General features: G+C 38.4%; 1 protein-coding gene across 1 annotated transcript; it reads left to right on the top strand.

Moving 5' to 3' along the window:
• Window positions 1–1009: 1009 nt before the first annotated feature.
• Window positions 1010–14894, top strand: LOC128855549 (pickpocket protein 11). Its single transcript, XM_054090543.1, has 8 exons — window positions 1010–1251; window positions 1353–1556; window positions 1657–1849; window positions 10436–10585; window positions 10722–10926; window positions 14255–14420; window positions 14493–14605; window positions 14673–14894. The coding sequence occupies exons 1-8, from the start codon at window positions 1010–1012 to the stop codon at window positions 14840–14842; spliced, it is 1443 nt and encodes a 480-aa protein (XP_053946518.1). The 3' UTR covers window positions 14843–14894.
• Window positions 14895–16337: the final 1443 nt, after the last annotated feature.

The following is a 16337-nucleotide window of genomic DNA, read 5'->3' as shown; positions in this document are numbered from 1 at the left end:
CGAGTTTGTTAATCGACGCATTTTAGTTTGACGATTCGTTAACGTGAAATTTTCAGACAAGTAGGTTGCTAGACGGCCCGCCTCAGCTTAGTGATAGAAATACTACCTACACCCCTAAGCAGGTGGGGTGGTCCGCGGGTAGTATTTTATTTCCCACTTACCTTGTATATCAACCGAGTTTTCCCCTATCCGCCACCAGGGGATGCGTCTGATGGGAGACAAGTAATCTCCATAGGGAGGTTCGATAGCTGCCTGGCTATTTGCTAGGGAATTATGCGACACAAATCTGAATAGATTCTATACAAATTTGAATTGCTGCCATAAATAGCTTACAGTATCTAACAAAAGGCACGACATTCTTCTTGCTTTCAATTCAAATTGTCAATTAGCGCGAGGAATTATTGCCAATTAACTGTTTGAGCATGAAACAAATCGCATGCTCGTACGTTGAACATTACAATCCTCCAACGCAGTGGTGGTATGAGTTTGGCCCGATTGCGACGCACGCATTTCACGTCCCACCTTCAGTGGCTAAAAACGACTACCAATTGAGTCGATTTGTGAAGTTGATTGCTACGCTAAGCGCACCACCAATAAGCCATAATGCTGTGTAATTAGTTCAATACCCATACAAGCACGAACACACGCATACACACACACACACACACATATATATATGTATCTACATACAATCAGCGCATATTGACAACGAGCGACACCGAAACAATTAACCGAAGTTAATGCGCCAACGAGAACGACCCTAATTTACAGGTACAACACATCCCAAACTCTGCATATGCCGTTAGCCGTCCAAGCCCCACCAGCCAATGCATCAACCAGTCAGCTCAATGCAAAAGCGTTTGGCATTTAAAAGCAGCTGCAACTGTCAGTGATATCGCAGTTGGATCAAGTAATTGTTGCCGTTATTGGATACGGCGATTGAGTTCCTTTATTGGCAGCAGCGCAACCACACTCTCAAAGGTACATACATAGGTAAAACGACTCATCAATGGCACCATCACCAGCATCGCTGCCACTGCATGCGCCACATGCCACGCGACAAGCGCAAGTCACAATAAATCCACCATTTGTGCTGGGACGCGCGCCTTGGTGGCGGACGACGGTACCTACACCGCGAAGTCAGCGAAAGCGAAAAATCTCATTTGCCGCGGCATTGAAGGATTTCCTGCAAAATGTGTCATTCCATTGTTATGACAAATTAGTTGAGCCGCATCGGCGTTTTCACGAACGGTGAGTGTGTGTGTGTGTGTGTCTAAAACACAATAACACTCTTACTATTGCCTGCCTTGGCTGCTGGAGCGCGTATGTAATCAACCGTTTTTTACTTGCAGTTTCTTTTGGATTGTTTTCCACATCACCACGTTGAGCGTACTGGTTGTTTTCCTCCGCAGCACCTACTTTTTCGATGGAAACTTCCTAAGCACCACCATTTACGATCCATTGTTCCCAATACGCAAAGTGCCCTTTCCTACTTTTTCAATTTGCTCACTAAATCGCATTTCCAATGCCTCGGCCACAAGATATGCCCAGAAGTTGTAAGTTGATATTCAAATATATTTTTAAAATAGGCGACTAGCATAAATTTAAATATAAATTTTCCACGATGTTCTTTTCTTAACCAATTTTATCTTTTAGACAAATGGTTGATCCACAAAAACGCGGGGTTAATTATTTTTACAATCACATACGCAAATTGAGTTATGCGTACACTAAAGAGATCGATAATGATGGAAATTATGAAGATATCTTGGAATTTCAGAACTTTTTGGATATCTACGACACCTTGGACACGGATGCGTCTTACAATACCAGAGGTCGCATGAGAGAGGTATGGAACAAATATTAAGAGTTATGGAATGCTAAATATATTATTATTAAAACAGGGGTCGAAATGATTGATTTAGCAGGATTAATTCATGTTTTTAATATCGCAAAGTTACTGGCAAAAAATTCTAAAACCAAAGAAAAAACAATTTTTTATTTATTCATTTTAATTTTTAGAAAGTCTTGCCAAAAAATCTGTCACAAGTTTTCCAATACAAACGGCGAGAACAAATTCGCAGAAAAAAGTTCCGCAATTTTTGCTTTTATGCGTATTCCTTAAAATAAAAAATAAATAATTGGCGCGTACACTTCTGTTAGGTGTTTGGCCGGGCTCCTCCTCTTAATTGTGGTGTGCGTCTTGATGTTGTTCCACAAATGGAGGGACCTACAGTTTCAAGCCGACTCCGAACGGCAGATATTTTTATGAGGAGCTTTTTCATGGCAGAAATACACTCGGAGGTTTGCCATTGCCTGCCGATGGGCGACCGCTATTAGAAAAATGTTTTTATTAATTTTGCTTTCACCGAGATTCGAACCAACGACCTCTCTGTGAATTCCGAATGGTAATCACGCACCAACCCATTCGGCTACGGCGGCCGCCTTCGTATTCCTTCTTTACTCATAAAATGTACTCAGTTTCGTGGCAAATTTCGCTGGTTAATAATGGAGTTGGGAGCTAAGAATAATCGCATTGCAGTGATTGCCTTACAAAAGTGTGGTAAAAGTGCAAGTGAATTACGAATTGTTGAAAAAACTTAATATTTCAAGAATTTTTGTGTACCGCTCAATCAATCGCGTTTCCCAAACGTCTGAAGTCACAGACATAAAGGAAGTGGTCGTCCCCGTGTGGTTCGAACCAGTGCAGCCTTAAAAGCCATTCGAGAAAGAGTTCTCAGATATCCTCTTAGAAAGCAAAAAATCATGTCCAGGGAAATCGTATCGACCAGATCCATGTCACGACAAATTAACATGAAAACCTTCCCTTGCTCAACTGGTAATCTTTTGACAAAATTACACTCGACAGATGCAAGCAGCTTCTCCGGTGGCACGCGGTCAACGGCCATGAAAATATTGGGTAGTCTTTTCGTATTTTGTCAATAGATGTCGTTGGAGTCATATATAATATCTCCCTGCTACCAATCACATTGTGCCATATGCTTTTAGAAAGGTGACATTTTAAGCTTCATTTAACCAAAAAAATGTATTTGAAAAAAAGTTATAGCTGTTCAAAAATGAGTGAGAATAATGAAGAAATTCGCTATATTTTGAAGTTTTTGTATAAAAAAAGGAAGAATGCCACACAAGCCACCAATGAAATTTGTGAAGTTTACGGAGACGATGCAATGACGAACAATGGTTCGCTCGCTTCCGTTCTGGAAATTTCGATGTGAAAGATGCACCTCGCTCCGGTCGACCTATCATTGAAAAAGTCGATGAAATTATGGAAAAGATTGACGAGAAACGTCACATAAGCTGCCATGACATCGCCAAGGCACTAAACATTCATCATCAAACGGTTTTGAACCATTTAAAAAAGGCTGGTTACAAAAAGAAGCTCGATCTTTGGGTACCACACATGAATTGTCTGTGAAAAAGTGGTTCAAATACGACAATAATGTGCGAAAAAGATCATGGTGCAAGGGTGGTGAAGCTCAACAAATGGTCGCAAAGCCAGGATTGACGCCTCGAAAGGTTATGCTGTGTGTTTGATGGGATTGGAAAATAAATCATCCACTATGAGCTGCTCCAGCCTGCTCGAACGATTGATTCTACACTTTACTGTCAACAACTGATGAGATTGAAGCAAGTAATCGAAAAAAAACGGCCAGAACTGATCAGCAGAAAGGGCGTCGTCTTCCATCAGGACAACGTTAGGCCACACACATCTTTGATGGCTCGGCAAAAACTGGAAGAGCTTGGCTGGAAAGTTTTGATGCATTCACCATATAGCCCTGACCTTGCACCATCGGACAACCATTTGTTTCGGTCAATGCAGAGTTTCCTTAAGGGAGTAAAGTTGACTTTAAGAGAAGCCTGTGAAAATTACCTGTCGAGTTTTTCGCCGAGAAACCAAAAAAGTTTTACACTGATGGAATATTGTCTCTAGATGAAAAATGGCAAAAGGTGGTGGACCAAAATGGTACATATTTGGTTTAATAAAGTTCATTATAAATGTAAAAAAAATGAGTTGAAGTTTGATTAGAAATACGAAAAGACTTTTTCGACTACCAATATTCTTTTCACAGATGGAAAAATGTTCATTGCTAAACAAGTTTTTAATAAACAAAACGACAAAATCTATGCTAAAACTTCTAAAGACGCAAGAAATGTTGTTCCAAGGCTTTAGTGTGGCCACCATCCAACCAAAAAGAGGTTAAGACCGACGCGAAATTGTACCAGGAGGATGTCTTAGAAGGTGTGGTGAAACAATTGAACAGTACTCCCTTCAATGGGGACCTTTGGATCTTCCTGCAAGATTCCAAGCCAATACATAAGGACGAAACCATGCCGCAATGACTAAAAGACATTGTTCCTGGGTTCATAGCCGCAGAAGATTTTACATCTAGAAGTTCAGATCTGAATCCATTGGTCTTCAGTTTGTGGTCTGAGTTGAAGCACATAGCCTGTCGAAGGCGTCAGAGAAATTTGGACAGTCTCACGGAGTACGAGCAGCGACGACAATATCCATGGAAAACCGTTCATGCTGCAATAGCTGAATGGCCTAATCGTTTAACGGCTTGTGTAGAAGCAAATGCTGACCATTTCGAAAGAAAATTAAAACAATTTTTTTTTTGTAATATTTACATGACTAAATGAAACTGACTTCATTCGCAAAAGTGTTTTAATTTCATATCTATAACGGACTTATAATAGAATTTATGGCAGGACTAAATATATTTGCCATAGTAATTTGCAAAAGCCATAATGCCAGGCCGTTACTTAGGCACTTATTAGTGAATTGCTAGATATTAAAAAAATTTATTGTGTAACCATATTTACGAGTACTTTGTGAGTGCTCTTGGAAGGTTTTTAGCTTCAAGTTTGGCTTTATTATTAAAGAATTTTACTTAAAAACTATAGTCAATCTGGTTTAACAAAATCATGTATGTAAATACGTAAAAAGATTGAATTACTGATTTTTTTTTCCTTGTTCACTCCTTTCGGGAGCATAGGGCCTCAACAAGACTTCTCTTGCGTTGGTTTTGTTAGCAGTCCTAAATAGTGGAAAAGCCCACCTGTCGTTGCTTAGGAGAACGCCTGCTTAATGTTTGGAGCGCCATCTGTGTGTCACATTTTTCTGGCAGAAGGATCGCACAGTCGGTTGAGGACTTCGCTAAATTTGGTGTGTTTGCGCTATTACCGCAGTTACCCGCTTCCTCTTGCTGGCGCCACTGATGCAATGTGTAACTGTGTGTTTTTCTTTGTTGTTGTTTTAGCAGCCACAATGCAAATAATGCTCTGACTATTGTGCGGGAGTAAGGATGGAAAGGATAAGTTGTTGGGTTTGAGGAATGAGATTTCTTTTTTTTTTTAGAACTGAATATTTATTACCACACTCAATAGATTAATTCTATTTTTTATTTTTTTTAGAACTGAATATTTATTACCACACTGAATAATTTAATTATATTTTTAATTTTTATTTTTTTAAATGCGATATAAAATCGCTAAAAATAATATTCGGTATTTCGACCTTTTGTTGACCACCCTAATTTATCCATATATGTATGAGTATGAAGTATTTGCTTCCGGCATCAAAAATATGTTTATTTAGCTGGCTTTCTTCACCCTTCAGTTAACCCCAAGATGCAAGGATATTTTGGTACATTGCCGTTTGGCTGGCGAGAATTTCGATTGTCAAACGAAATTCCAAGAAACTTTGACTCAGGATGGTTTTTGCTGCACCTTCAATGCAGACGGCTTGTAAGTATGCGCTTAAAACGGAAGGTTGACTATTTCAGTAAGCAGCTTTCTAATGGCATTTTCACAAAATTTACTTAAATATGGCTAAAATTGCCTTAATTAATTAAATTAAATTCCATAAAATCTTATTTTATATTTACCCATTTTTACAAATTTGTATGCACGTATGTAAAGCCCTTGAAACGCTTTTGTCTCATTTCTGTTTAGATATGCCAAGTCGCGTCCTATGAGGCTTAGTTTTTTCAAGCAAACCAAAGGCCTCGAGCTTTTATTAAAAGTTTCAAACAACGATGAGTTTTTTAAGCAATCGCTTTCTGCGGGCTTCACGGTAAGTATGAAAGGCGCAAGACTTCTAACTATGCAAGTTAAAGGGTGTTTCAAGAGACGCGCCTAGAGGTTGTTATAAAATAGGCTTGTAAAACGTTGGATTCCTTCAGGTTTCACTATTTTTATTGAAAATACGGCTCTTAACAATTATTTGGGAAAAATGACATAATTTAAATGTCCAACATGAAGACGTCTAAAGGAAAATCCGCTAAACAGTCCATTCATTAACGCTTAGTTGTTAAGAACGTCGGGATATCGAGATATGAAGGTTGTTCAGCAACTCTTTGTATGCAATATATCAGGAATATTCTGAAGAGAATCTTCAGCTTTTGGCCTGTCAGTATTTTTTTTATCATCGACAGAACCAGTATCTTGAAATTTTTTCACCAAACTTTGAATTGCCCATTAATTCGGGTGATTATTTCCACATAATCACGAATTTTGCGATAAGTTGTTCCTAAAGTTGGGCCATTTCAATAATAAGTTTCAATAAATTTAATGCGTTGTTCCATTATGTAAAATTGTACGTCTGTCTACTTGACAAATGCCAAAGATAATATAGACAAAGGTACCGTCAAGGAATTATTCACTACTGACATCTAGGCGCCACTTTTGAAAGACTCTTTATTATATAATGAAAAAGAAAGAAACCAATGCTGCGCATTTCTTTCTTTTACTTTTACTTGAGCTCTAAAAAATTGCGCTGATTACATATAAAGACTAGCAAAACTTGCCTGACTTTTTGAACCAAGAAACAGACCACAAAATTCCGTAACTTAGTTAAGTTACTTAGTAAAGTTCAAGTAACTTAGTAAAGAAAATTAGCTTTATTAAGGTTATAGATAAACTGCGAATTTGGCCTCAGATTCTACAGTATTTACTTACTTACTGATACTTTGCTTTTTTTTTGTAGGCCACTTTATAGGAATCTAATACCTTAAGCTCAACTGACTATAACTCAGAGATAAATAAAAATTTCTTCACGTATTGAAATAAAGATAAAAAGTAGATAAATAGTTGCACTTTCAGATACTGCTACGACATTTATAAATAGAAAAAATCTCATGACAAGTTTAACCAAAGCACTTATTTTTCCGGGTGCGCCAATTGAAGGCATGTCTTTTTAAGCGAACCCACTCTGTCATTGCTTAATATTTTTTAAGTAAATTTGTTTATTAAAAATAACCTATTTTATAGTTTGCGATCAATTTTAGTCCCTTTTAGAAGGCACCTCACCATCACACACCGATGGTAGCTTGGGGAATAGTTGTTCACACTTTCATCAGAGAGCGCTTGAGAGGTTATACCGCACCCTAAATACAAAAGGGGCACAACTCAAAATTTTCCACTTGACTTGTTTACAGTAGCACAGAAAACAAACTATGTAACATATCACGCTGAAATTTGCCATGTAAGCTTATAACAGTCCTACCAAAAAACAAAAAATTTATTTTTGCCATATGTCATCCCCGGACCGTTTTATTGATAACGTCTCGTTCATATTTGAGCAGAAGTACATTTTGAGTTGTGACCCTTTTGTATTTAGGGTGCGATATGTATATATAGTCCTGCGATAAGTTTTATTATAAGTTAAGACCGTTATAGATAAGAAATTAAAATACTTTTGCAAATGAAGTCAGTTTCATTTAGTCATGTAAATATTAAAAAAAAAATTTATTTTCATTTTCATTTGAAATGGTCACCATTTGCTTCTACACAAACCTTCAAACGTTTAGGCTAATTAGCTATTGCAGCACGCTCGGCTTCCATGGATATTAATATCGCTGCTCGCATCAAAGATTGTTTGAGACTCTCCAATTGCTGTGAGGCCTTCGACAGGCGATGTGCTTCAACTCAGACCACAAACTGTAGTCGAATGGATTCAGATCTGAACTTTCAGACGGCTAATCTTCCGTGGCAATGAAACAAGGAATATTCGTTTTTAGCCCCTGCGGGGAGGTTTTTGCCTTATGGGATTTTCCTGGAAGATCCAACGCTCTCCATTGAAGAGAGTACTGTTCAATTGTTTCACCACACCTTCTAAGACATCCTCCTGGTACAATTTCGCTCCGGTCTTAACCCCTTTTTGGTTGGATGGCGGCCACGCTGCACCCTTGGAACAACATTTTTTGCTTCTTAAGAAGTTTTAGCATAGATTTTTTTTTTGATTTGTTTATTAAAAACTTGTTTAACAATGAAATTTTTCTCATCTGTGAAAATAATATTTTCATGGCCGTTGAGCGCGTGCCCCCGGAGAAGATGCTTGCATCTGTCGAGTCAAATTTTGTCAAAAGATTACCAGTTGAGCAAGGGAAGGTTTTCACGTGGAGATCATCTCTAATTTATCGTGATGTGGATCTGGTCGACACGATTTCCCTGGACATGATTTTTTGCTTTCGAAGAGGATTTCTGCGAATTCTTTCTTGAACGGCTTTTAAGGCCGCTTCGAACCACTCGAGGACGACCACTTCTTTTTCTGTCTGCCACTTCAGACGCGATTGATCGAGCGGTACACAAAAGTTCTCGAAATATTAAGTTTTTTTCAGCAATTCGTAATCAATCAATGCAATCACTGCAAAGCGAATTTCCTTAGCTCCCTACTGCATTTTTAACAAGCGAAATTTGTCACGGAACTGTGATATTTTATGAAAAGGCAAATGCTTCTGTCCGTAGGCATTGTAAAATTTGCCACAGAATTTATGGCAAAAATTTGGTCGAAAATCGAAAAAATAGAAACAAAATTGGATTATTAATTTTGCGCCACTTTGTGGTATTGGATTTATTTGATTGAATTTAGAAAAAAACGTTAGTAAAAAATGGATGATTAATTTTGCGCCACTTTGTGGCATTGAATTTATTTTTTTGAGTTTAATAAAAAGTTGGTAAAAAAATGGATGATTAATTTTGCGCCACTTTGTGGTAATGACTTCTTTTATTGAATTTAGTAAAAAGTTGGCAAAACAACAACAAAAAAAAATTGGAAGATTAATTTTGCGCCACTTTGTGTTATTGAATTTATTTGATTGAATTTAGTAAAAAGTTGGCAAAACAACAAAAAAAAATTGGATGATTAATTTTGCGCCACTTTGTGGTATTAAATTTATATTATTGAATTTAGTAAAAAGTTGGCAAAACAACAACAAAAAAAAATTGGAAGATTAATTTTGCGCCACTTTGTGTTATTGAATTTATTTTATTGAATTTAGAGAAAACGTTGGTAAGAGAAAAATGGATGATTAATTTTGCGCCACTTTGTGGTATTGAATTTATTTTATTGAATTTAGTAAAAAGTTGGCAAAACAACAAAAAAAAATTGGATGATTAATTTTGCGCCACTTTGTGGTATTGAAGTTTTTTTATTGAATTGAGTAAAAAGTTGGTAAAAAAAACTGGATGATTAGTTTTGCGCCACTTTGCGGTATTGAATGTTTTTTATTGAATTTAGTAAAAAGTTGTTAAAAATAAATGGTTGGTGAATTTTACGCCACTTTGTGTTATTGAATGTTTTTTATTGAATTTAGTAAAAAGTTGGTAAAAAAAAATTGGATGATTAATTTTGCGGCATTACAGAATTTTCTAAATCTTCTTTTAGTTGATTCCCATAAAGACACGTAGGTTAATTGATATGTTTAATTGTTTCATAGAAAAACTAGAAAAGTTAATTGCAGTTAGTTTTAATTTTAATTTCTTTATTAATCGCAATTAATTTGAGTTAATGCAACTACTTCTTACTACTAAATTATTCTTAGTCGATTGAAAAATTACTAGATTAACATCCAATACTGGTCGCCTTCCAAATGGTTTTTTCGCTTGCAGTTATCACACAAATGGACGGCTGTACATTGTTTGAGGGGAACTTTGAATTCTACGTCATTTGTTTTGTGTTTCACAAAATTTAGCTTTAGCTAAGTGAAACACAAAACGAATGACTTCGGCATATCTGTCGGCTCAGAACCGAACAACGGTCTGCTAGTACACCTCTAAAAATCTTTTCACCATGCATTGGCATTGCTTGCGAAGGGGAAATCGCTCCTTTTATAATGCTTTATGTGTGGAAAGTCTCAACTCATCTCACAAACTATTGAATAGCAGCTGATTTGCGTCGCAAAATCATCAATATAATTAAAATACGATTGCATTAAAATGCGATTACATTACATTAAGCTGTAATATAAATAATATAAGTAATCGCACAAACTACCAGGGCTATCGGATTCCAAAAAATAAATAAATCCTATTGATGATTTTATATATATTTTAATAAATAATAATAATAATTTATCTTTTTTAAAATCTTCCTAATTTCTCTTTTTTTTTTCTTGCTTGTTTTTTATGAAAGTTTTATCTATATTCCTACGGTAATAATGCAGAAGTTTCCAGTGGTGCGGTAACCGAACGTTTGGTAGAAACTGGTATGCAAACATACGTATCTATAGTGCCGAGTATTATGGAAACTGTCAATGAAGCACGCATACTGCCGCCATCTGTGGTAAGTGCCATAAAAAGAGATTAACATAATCCTGCAGACACATTGCTTTAATTGCTGCAAAAGTTGAATTCAAGCACTTCTCGCTCTCTACTAACCACTCTTCCGTTGTTTTACTCTCTTTTCTCCTTCTCTTTAGCGTAAATGTTATTTTGCAGATGAGCAACCTCGGGTCTATGGCAAAAAATACAGTTTCAATAATTGCATTACACGTTGCCGTATGCACAGCATGTTGGTGTTGTGCAATTGTTTGATTTTCACGTACCCCGAACATTTGCTAGACGTAGGCACGGATTTTGTTTACTGTACGCTGCGGCACAAGACATGTTTGGAACGATATTACTGTGAGTTGCTAAAGAATACGAATTGATTCTTATTTATTATCGTTTATTGAGTCGAGTAAAAAGTTTTGAAATTTCTTACGCTTTATTTCGATGAAGAATTTAATATAGTAGAGACTAGTCGATTTAGATTAAATTTGTAGCACTTTGTGCGACGAGTTTTCCTTTTAAGTAATCCTCGTCTCTATTGCAGAAAAAAGTATGGACGAGTTTTCCCATGTCTCTCTTGAGGTAAATTTTTTACCATGAAAAAAGTTTTTAAATATTACAAAAAGTGATGACTAGAAGTAAATCCGGAAAAACATATCTGATACTGTTCAGCAGGAAACATAAAACACCTGCTCTTAAACGAATATTTCTAGGGAAACCACTTAGAGTAACAGAAAGGGTAATATATCTACTTGTACTGGATAGGAAGTTGAATTGAGGGTGTTGTACTCCTGCGGAAGGCTAAATGGGAAGAAATAGGGATTGGAACCCAGAATGATACATTGGCTCTACACAGTAGTGGTTAGGCCAATTCTCTACTATGGCATTGTAATGTGGTGGATTGCCCTTGAGAAGAGTGTGAACATCAAACAACTTGACAAGATTCAAAGACTAGCATCAGTTCTAATAACCGGTGCGATGTTAACCACACCAGCGAAAGCATTATATGCGACATTAAATTTCTTTCTCGTAGATCAGCAGGCAAGATATATCGCACGCAGTGCGGCAATAAGGCTGAACACTCTAAGTAAGTGAACAAACTTCCCGGACTGGTGGACTATGCACGCCCACTTACACTTATCATTACAACGTTCACCACCCTCCTACTCTCAAGGGAAAAGTGAGAACGGGGCGATGTAGGACAGGGCGAGTCCATCCATGTATACACAGATGGCGCAAACCTCGTGGGCAGGGAGGGCGGAGGTGTACACCCTGAACATCTGAGGATCTCCGTCAGTTTTCGGCTACCCAACTACTGTAGTGTCCTTCAGGCTGGACTGATGGCAATAAAGAAAACCGCGATACTGGTATAGTGTGATGAGACACCAGGAAATGATATCGCCAGGCGGCGATAAAATCCCTTACAAAACAGTCGGCAACCTCCAAGGTAGCCATGAAATGCCGCACGTCTCTTAACGAGATGCCTGCGTCATTTCACCTAAACGTAACACGGGTTCCTGGCGACATTGAGGATAACTGCAGAGCGGATTAACTAGCGAGACGCGGCGCCAAATTGACCGATGAGTTAATAGACAATTACATAGGCATACCTACCTTACAAACGTGCAATCTACTTATCCTTGAAAAATCGGCGAACGCAAGATGGAGTGAATGAAACCACCGGTAGAATCGTCCGACAACTGAGGCCGACTCTCAATGCTAACGCACGAACCTTTGTTAAGCTAAAATAAGCACATCTTAGCACACTGACTTCAGTCATAACGGGACACTGCCTTATAGGTAGACACGCCCAAGGGATGGGTGTGCAAACACGTGACTTCTGTCGAAGCTGTCTACATGATGAAGCTGAAGAGATGATCTCGCACCTGCTGCACCATTGTCCTGCTCTATCCAGTCGTAGGTTTACTATTCTAGACAGACAATTTTTTAATGAGTTGGAAGATCTCAGTTTTGCAGAAATCAGAGGTAGACACGCCCGAAGTATGGGTGTGCAAATACGGGACTTCTGTAGAAGTTGTCTAGATAAGGAGGAGGAAGAGACAAATCTACTGTACCAATGCCCTGCTCTGCTAGACAATTTTTTATTGATTTGAAAGATCCCAGTTCTGCAGAAATCAGAGATATTCTAAAAATTTTGAAAAGCACACACTAGTCTTAGGAGAGATAAGGATAAGCTCCCCACGCATGAGCTATGAGCCTGAGTGTGTCACACAGGACAATCGCTTCAACCTAATCTAATCTACAAAAAGTGATAATCGCTTGGTGCCACGTCTGGACTATACGGTATATGCGATGGAACCTCTTATCGAAGCTCTTGGAGCTTCTGATGCGCCTTGCTAAACCAAGCTTCCATACTTTTCTCCAAAACAGGCCGCTTTTGGTGTTTCGTTTGCAGCAATGTGATCAATTGTTGACAGTGGCGGTCCGAATTTTTTGTTTGGTCTGATCGGTGTAGCTCTTAGTAGCTGATTCTTTCTAATCCCACCAAACATAAGGAAAACTTGCTTGTTCGTTAATTCGAACTTAGCGCTCATTTGGACTAGCTCACCGCGATTTGATGACAATCTTTTTTGAACTATATTCTCACATGTGACCTGGTTTTCATTGCCATTACTAACCATTTCAAAAAATCGCAGTTTTCAATTCGTTGCAAATGGTCTTCTGAGTAAATTTTTGTGGTAACCACACATCGAGCTTCCTTATTTAATTGGTTCCAAATGCTTTTTAGACTTCATTTCCTTCTTCTTCTTGCTTGGCACGATAACCGCTTACGCGATTTTGGACAATCTTAACAAGGCGTTGGCAATACCAAGTGAAGCCATGTCCTTATCCACCTGATTTTTCCAACGTAGGCCTTCCTCTTCTTCTGCTACCACCAGCTGGTACCACATCGAATACTTTCATAGCTGGAGCGTTTGTATCCATTCGGACGACATGACCCAGCCAGCGTAGCCGCTGGATCTTTACTCGCTGCGCTATGTCCTTGTCGTAGTAAAGCTCATACAACTCATCGTTCCATCATCTGCGATATTCGCCGTTGCCAACGTGCAAAGGGCCAAAAATCTTGCGCAGAATCTTTCTCTCAAACACTCCAAGGGACGCTTCATCGGATGTTGTCATCGTCCAAGCTTCTGCACCATACGTTAGGACGGTTATGATGAGAGTCTTGTAGAGTGTTAGATTTGTTCGTCCAGAAAGTCCAAATTACTACTTGTTGGCAAGAGAGATTCTACATTGGATTTCAAGGCTGACATTATTATCGGTTCTAAATCTTCATTTCCTGGGCAATGGCATAAAGCTTCGCGGTACGGCTCTACTGGATTATTTCCGCGTGAGCGTGTTTCATCTTCAAAACAAACTTTTTTTGGTCTCGATACTCTATTGAATTTTCAAACTGCAAACGTTTTTTGCTCCAACTTTTCCCCTTTCTTATAATGGTATTGGAGAATGTATGGATTTTCCTCGGAGTAACACAAACCTGTTAAAAAACGTGCTTTGAGCGAGATGCCATTTTAAATCGCCGATTAGTATGTGAGATGTGGCTCACCAAAGGCACCCAGCGGAATATGATCAGAATTTTTTACCTCATCAATGTATCACCAATACTTCAAAACATGATTTACTTTTTTCATTTTTTCTAATATTTATACTTTACTCTCAGTCAAATGGTCCAATGTCATAACTGAACGCGCGAATATTCCTGGTCTTGAACGAGAAATGGAGGATTCCTTATATTGCCCTCAGTGTTTGCCGCTCTGCTCATCGTTTCGTTACGCCGTTGATCTCAATGCTTTGCCATTGAATCCATATAACATTGAACCATTTCCGTAAGTAAAAGAGTTACCGTGGAATGTCGCACTTGTTTCAACTTTTTTTCTTCTTTTTTTTTTGTTTTGCAGCCAAATCGGCCTGTCGAATATTTCGAGTTTTGCAGTGATTAAAGTTTACTTTGGCACCTCCCATATTCAATACTTCAGGCGCATACTTACCGACGACTGGGTTGAAGCTCTCGGTGAGTTGATGAATTTCGGAACTGAAGCAGCATTTCTTATTAAAATTTGTTTCATTTTTTTTCAAAGGTTTTATTGGCAACTTGGTGAGCATCGTTACTGGCTTCTCCTTGGTTGGTGTTTGCGAGGTTTTCTATTTTTTTGGCCATCAACTGATTATGGGTTTTAAAAGTGAAATGGCGTCCGACAGAAAAGGGAAAAAGGACAAACAGAAAACGCCTTTGCTAATATTGCCATGAATTTCTTATATTCTTACTCCAGATTAAAAAAAAAAATTTATATTCACCTTACTCCGCTTATCACCCAAATTGTTAAAGAGTTTTTAATGCAAATAAAATGTTTTTGAATTATTGGACAAATATTATTTATACTCCGTACAGAAATATAATTTTTCAGCGCCGTATAAAGGAAAGAAAAGGTTAAAAAACTGCAGGAGTTAAATGGGTTTGAGCGTCAATACTCTCCCTTTCCCTACTGGAAAGTATGTTTCTAATAGTGGGTGCCCGATACATAGATTAGATTCGATTAGAACCGTATCAGACGACACAATTTGTGTCTTTGCAGGAAGGCCTTCTTTTCATCTGATGGGCAGAGGAAAGAAGCCGACTATACATTACGCGGGGGCTAGGCCTACATTGGATAGCAGCAGCGTTAAGAGCTGTCTAAAAACGGGTGCTGGACATATAAACTCAGCCCGTGCATCAATGAGTGGCTTACAAGAAAATACAGGGACGTAGACTACTACCTCACCCAATGGCTGAGTGAACATGGCTGTTTCCAAGAATATCTGCATTGGTTTAAGCTGGCGGACATTTCTTTCATAGCTGGCGGACATTCCTTACATAGTGGAGAAGAAGAAAGAGATTCACTACAAAGAGTTCTGGAGCATCCAATAGCCTTAAAGTCCCTCGCGAGAGTTATTTTTTTACCAGCGGTAAGTAAAGGTCGTAATGCGCCTCCGCCATACCCATAACCCAGAACCCATAACCCATGATCTCTATGTGGGATAAAAAGATCATACTTCCTACCGAAGTTAACGTAAGGCACCTGATTGTCCACTGACATTGAAAACAGTGTTCAACGCTCACACAACTGGTTGCATATCTGACAGTGGCCAATGTTCTCTACATTTCCCCAGTCTCCGTTTAACTTGAACCTGTACGCCGCCTTCATTGCTTCATTCGCATTTGATACCCGATAAAATTACAGTGTATTTCTACCATAAAACAAGCTTCTCAGCCCTCCGGAAGTGGGAAATAACTGGCAGTATTCTTCCTTTGTAGGCCGTGGGATTTGAGGAGCGTCATCATGGAGCTTCAAAATTAGATTGAATTGAAAGATTGAGACTGCGATATCATGAATGGTGCGTTCGATATTTGTCTCCAAGGCTGGTGCAGTTGCTGAGGCTTTGCACCGAATGATTTTGGGGGGCAGTATAAGCTCGACTGGGCCGCAGAATACATTTGAAACTACCTACCCTTATTTGAAAGTATACATACTTTAAAAGGATGTTCAACTCCTTGTACTTATTTCTCGATCCCAAAGATTCCAAATATACGAAGAAAAGAAAAAATATCGTGGAAAAAATAATTTTGATTACTGTATATCTTTCTCAGATCCTTTAACCCTAGAATGCTTTGTTCTTCTTCTTGATTTGCGTTATATCCGCTTACGCGATTTTCGCCGAGTTTAACAAAGCATGCCAGTCGCTTCTTTCTCGTGCTAACCGCCGCT

The sequence above is a fragment of the Anastrepha ludens genome, chromosome 2 (genome assembly GCF_028408465.1).
Source record: "Anastrepha ludens isolate Willacy chromosome 2, idAnaLude1.1, whole genome shotgun sequence".
Classification (NCBI taxonomy): Eukaryota; Metazoa; Arthropoda; class Insecta; order Diptera; family Tephritidae; genus Anastrepha; species Anastrepha ludens.
This window is presented reverse-complemented; position numbering and strand designations above follow the sequence as displayed.

What these genes read in the sequence shown, in the direction of transcription:
- LOC128855549 (XM_054090543.1), top strand. Translation starts at nt 1,010, where the DNA reads ATGGCACCATCACCAGCATCGCTGCCACTGCATGCGCCACATGCCACG. An exon ending in GCATACTGCCGCCATCTGTG is followed by an intron (nt 10,586 to 10,721) that starts GTAAGTGCCATA and finishes CCTTCTCTTTAG; the next exon opens with CGTAAATGTTATTTTGCAGA. An exon ending in TATAACATTGAACCATTTCC is followed by an intron (nt 14,421 to 14,492) that starts GTAAGTAAAAGA and finishes TTTGTTTTGCAG; the next exon opens with CCAAATCGGCCTGTCGAATA.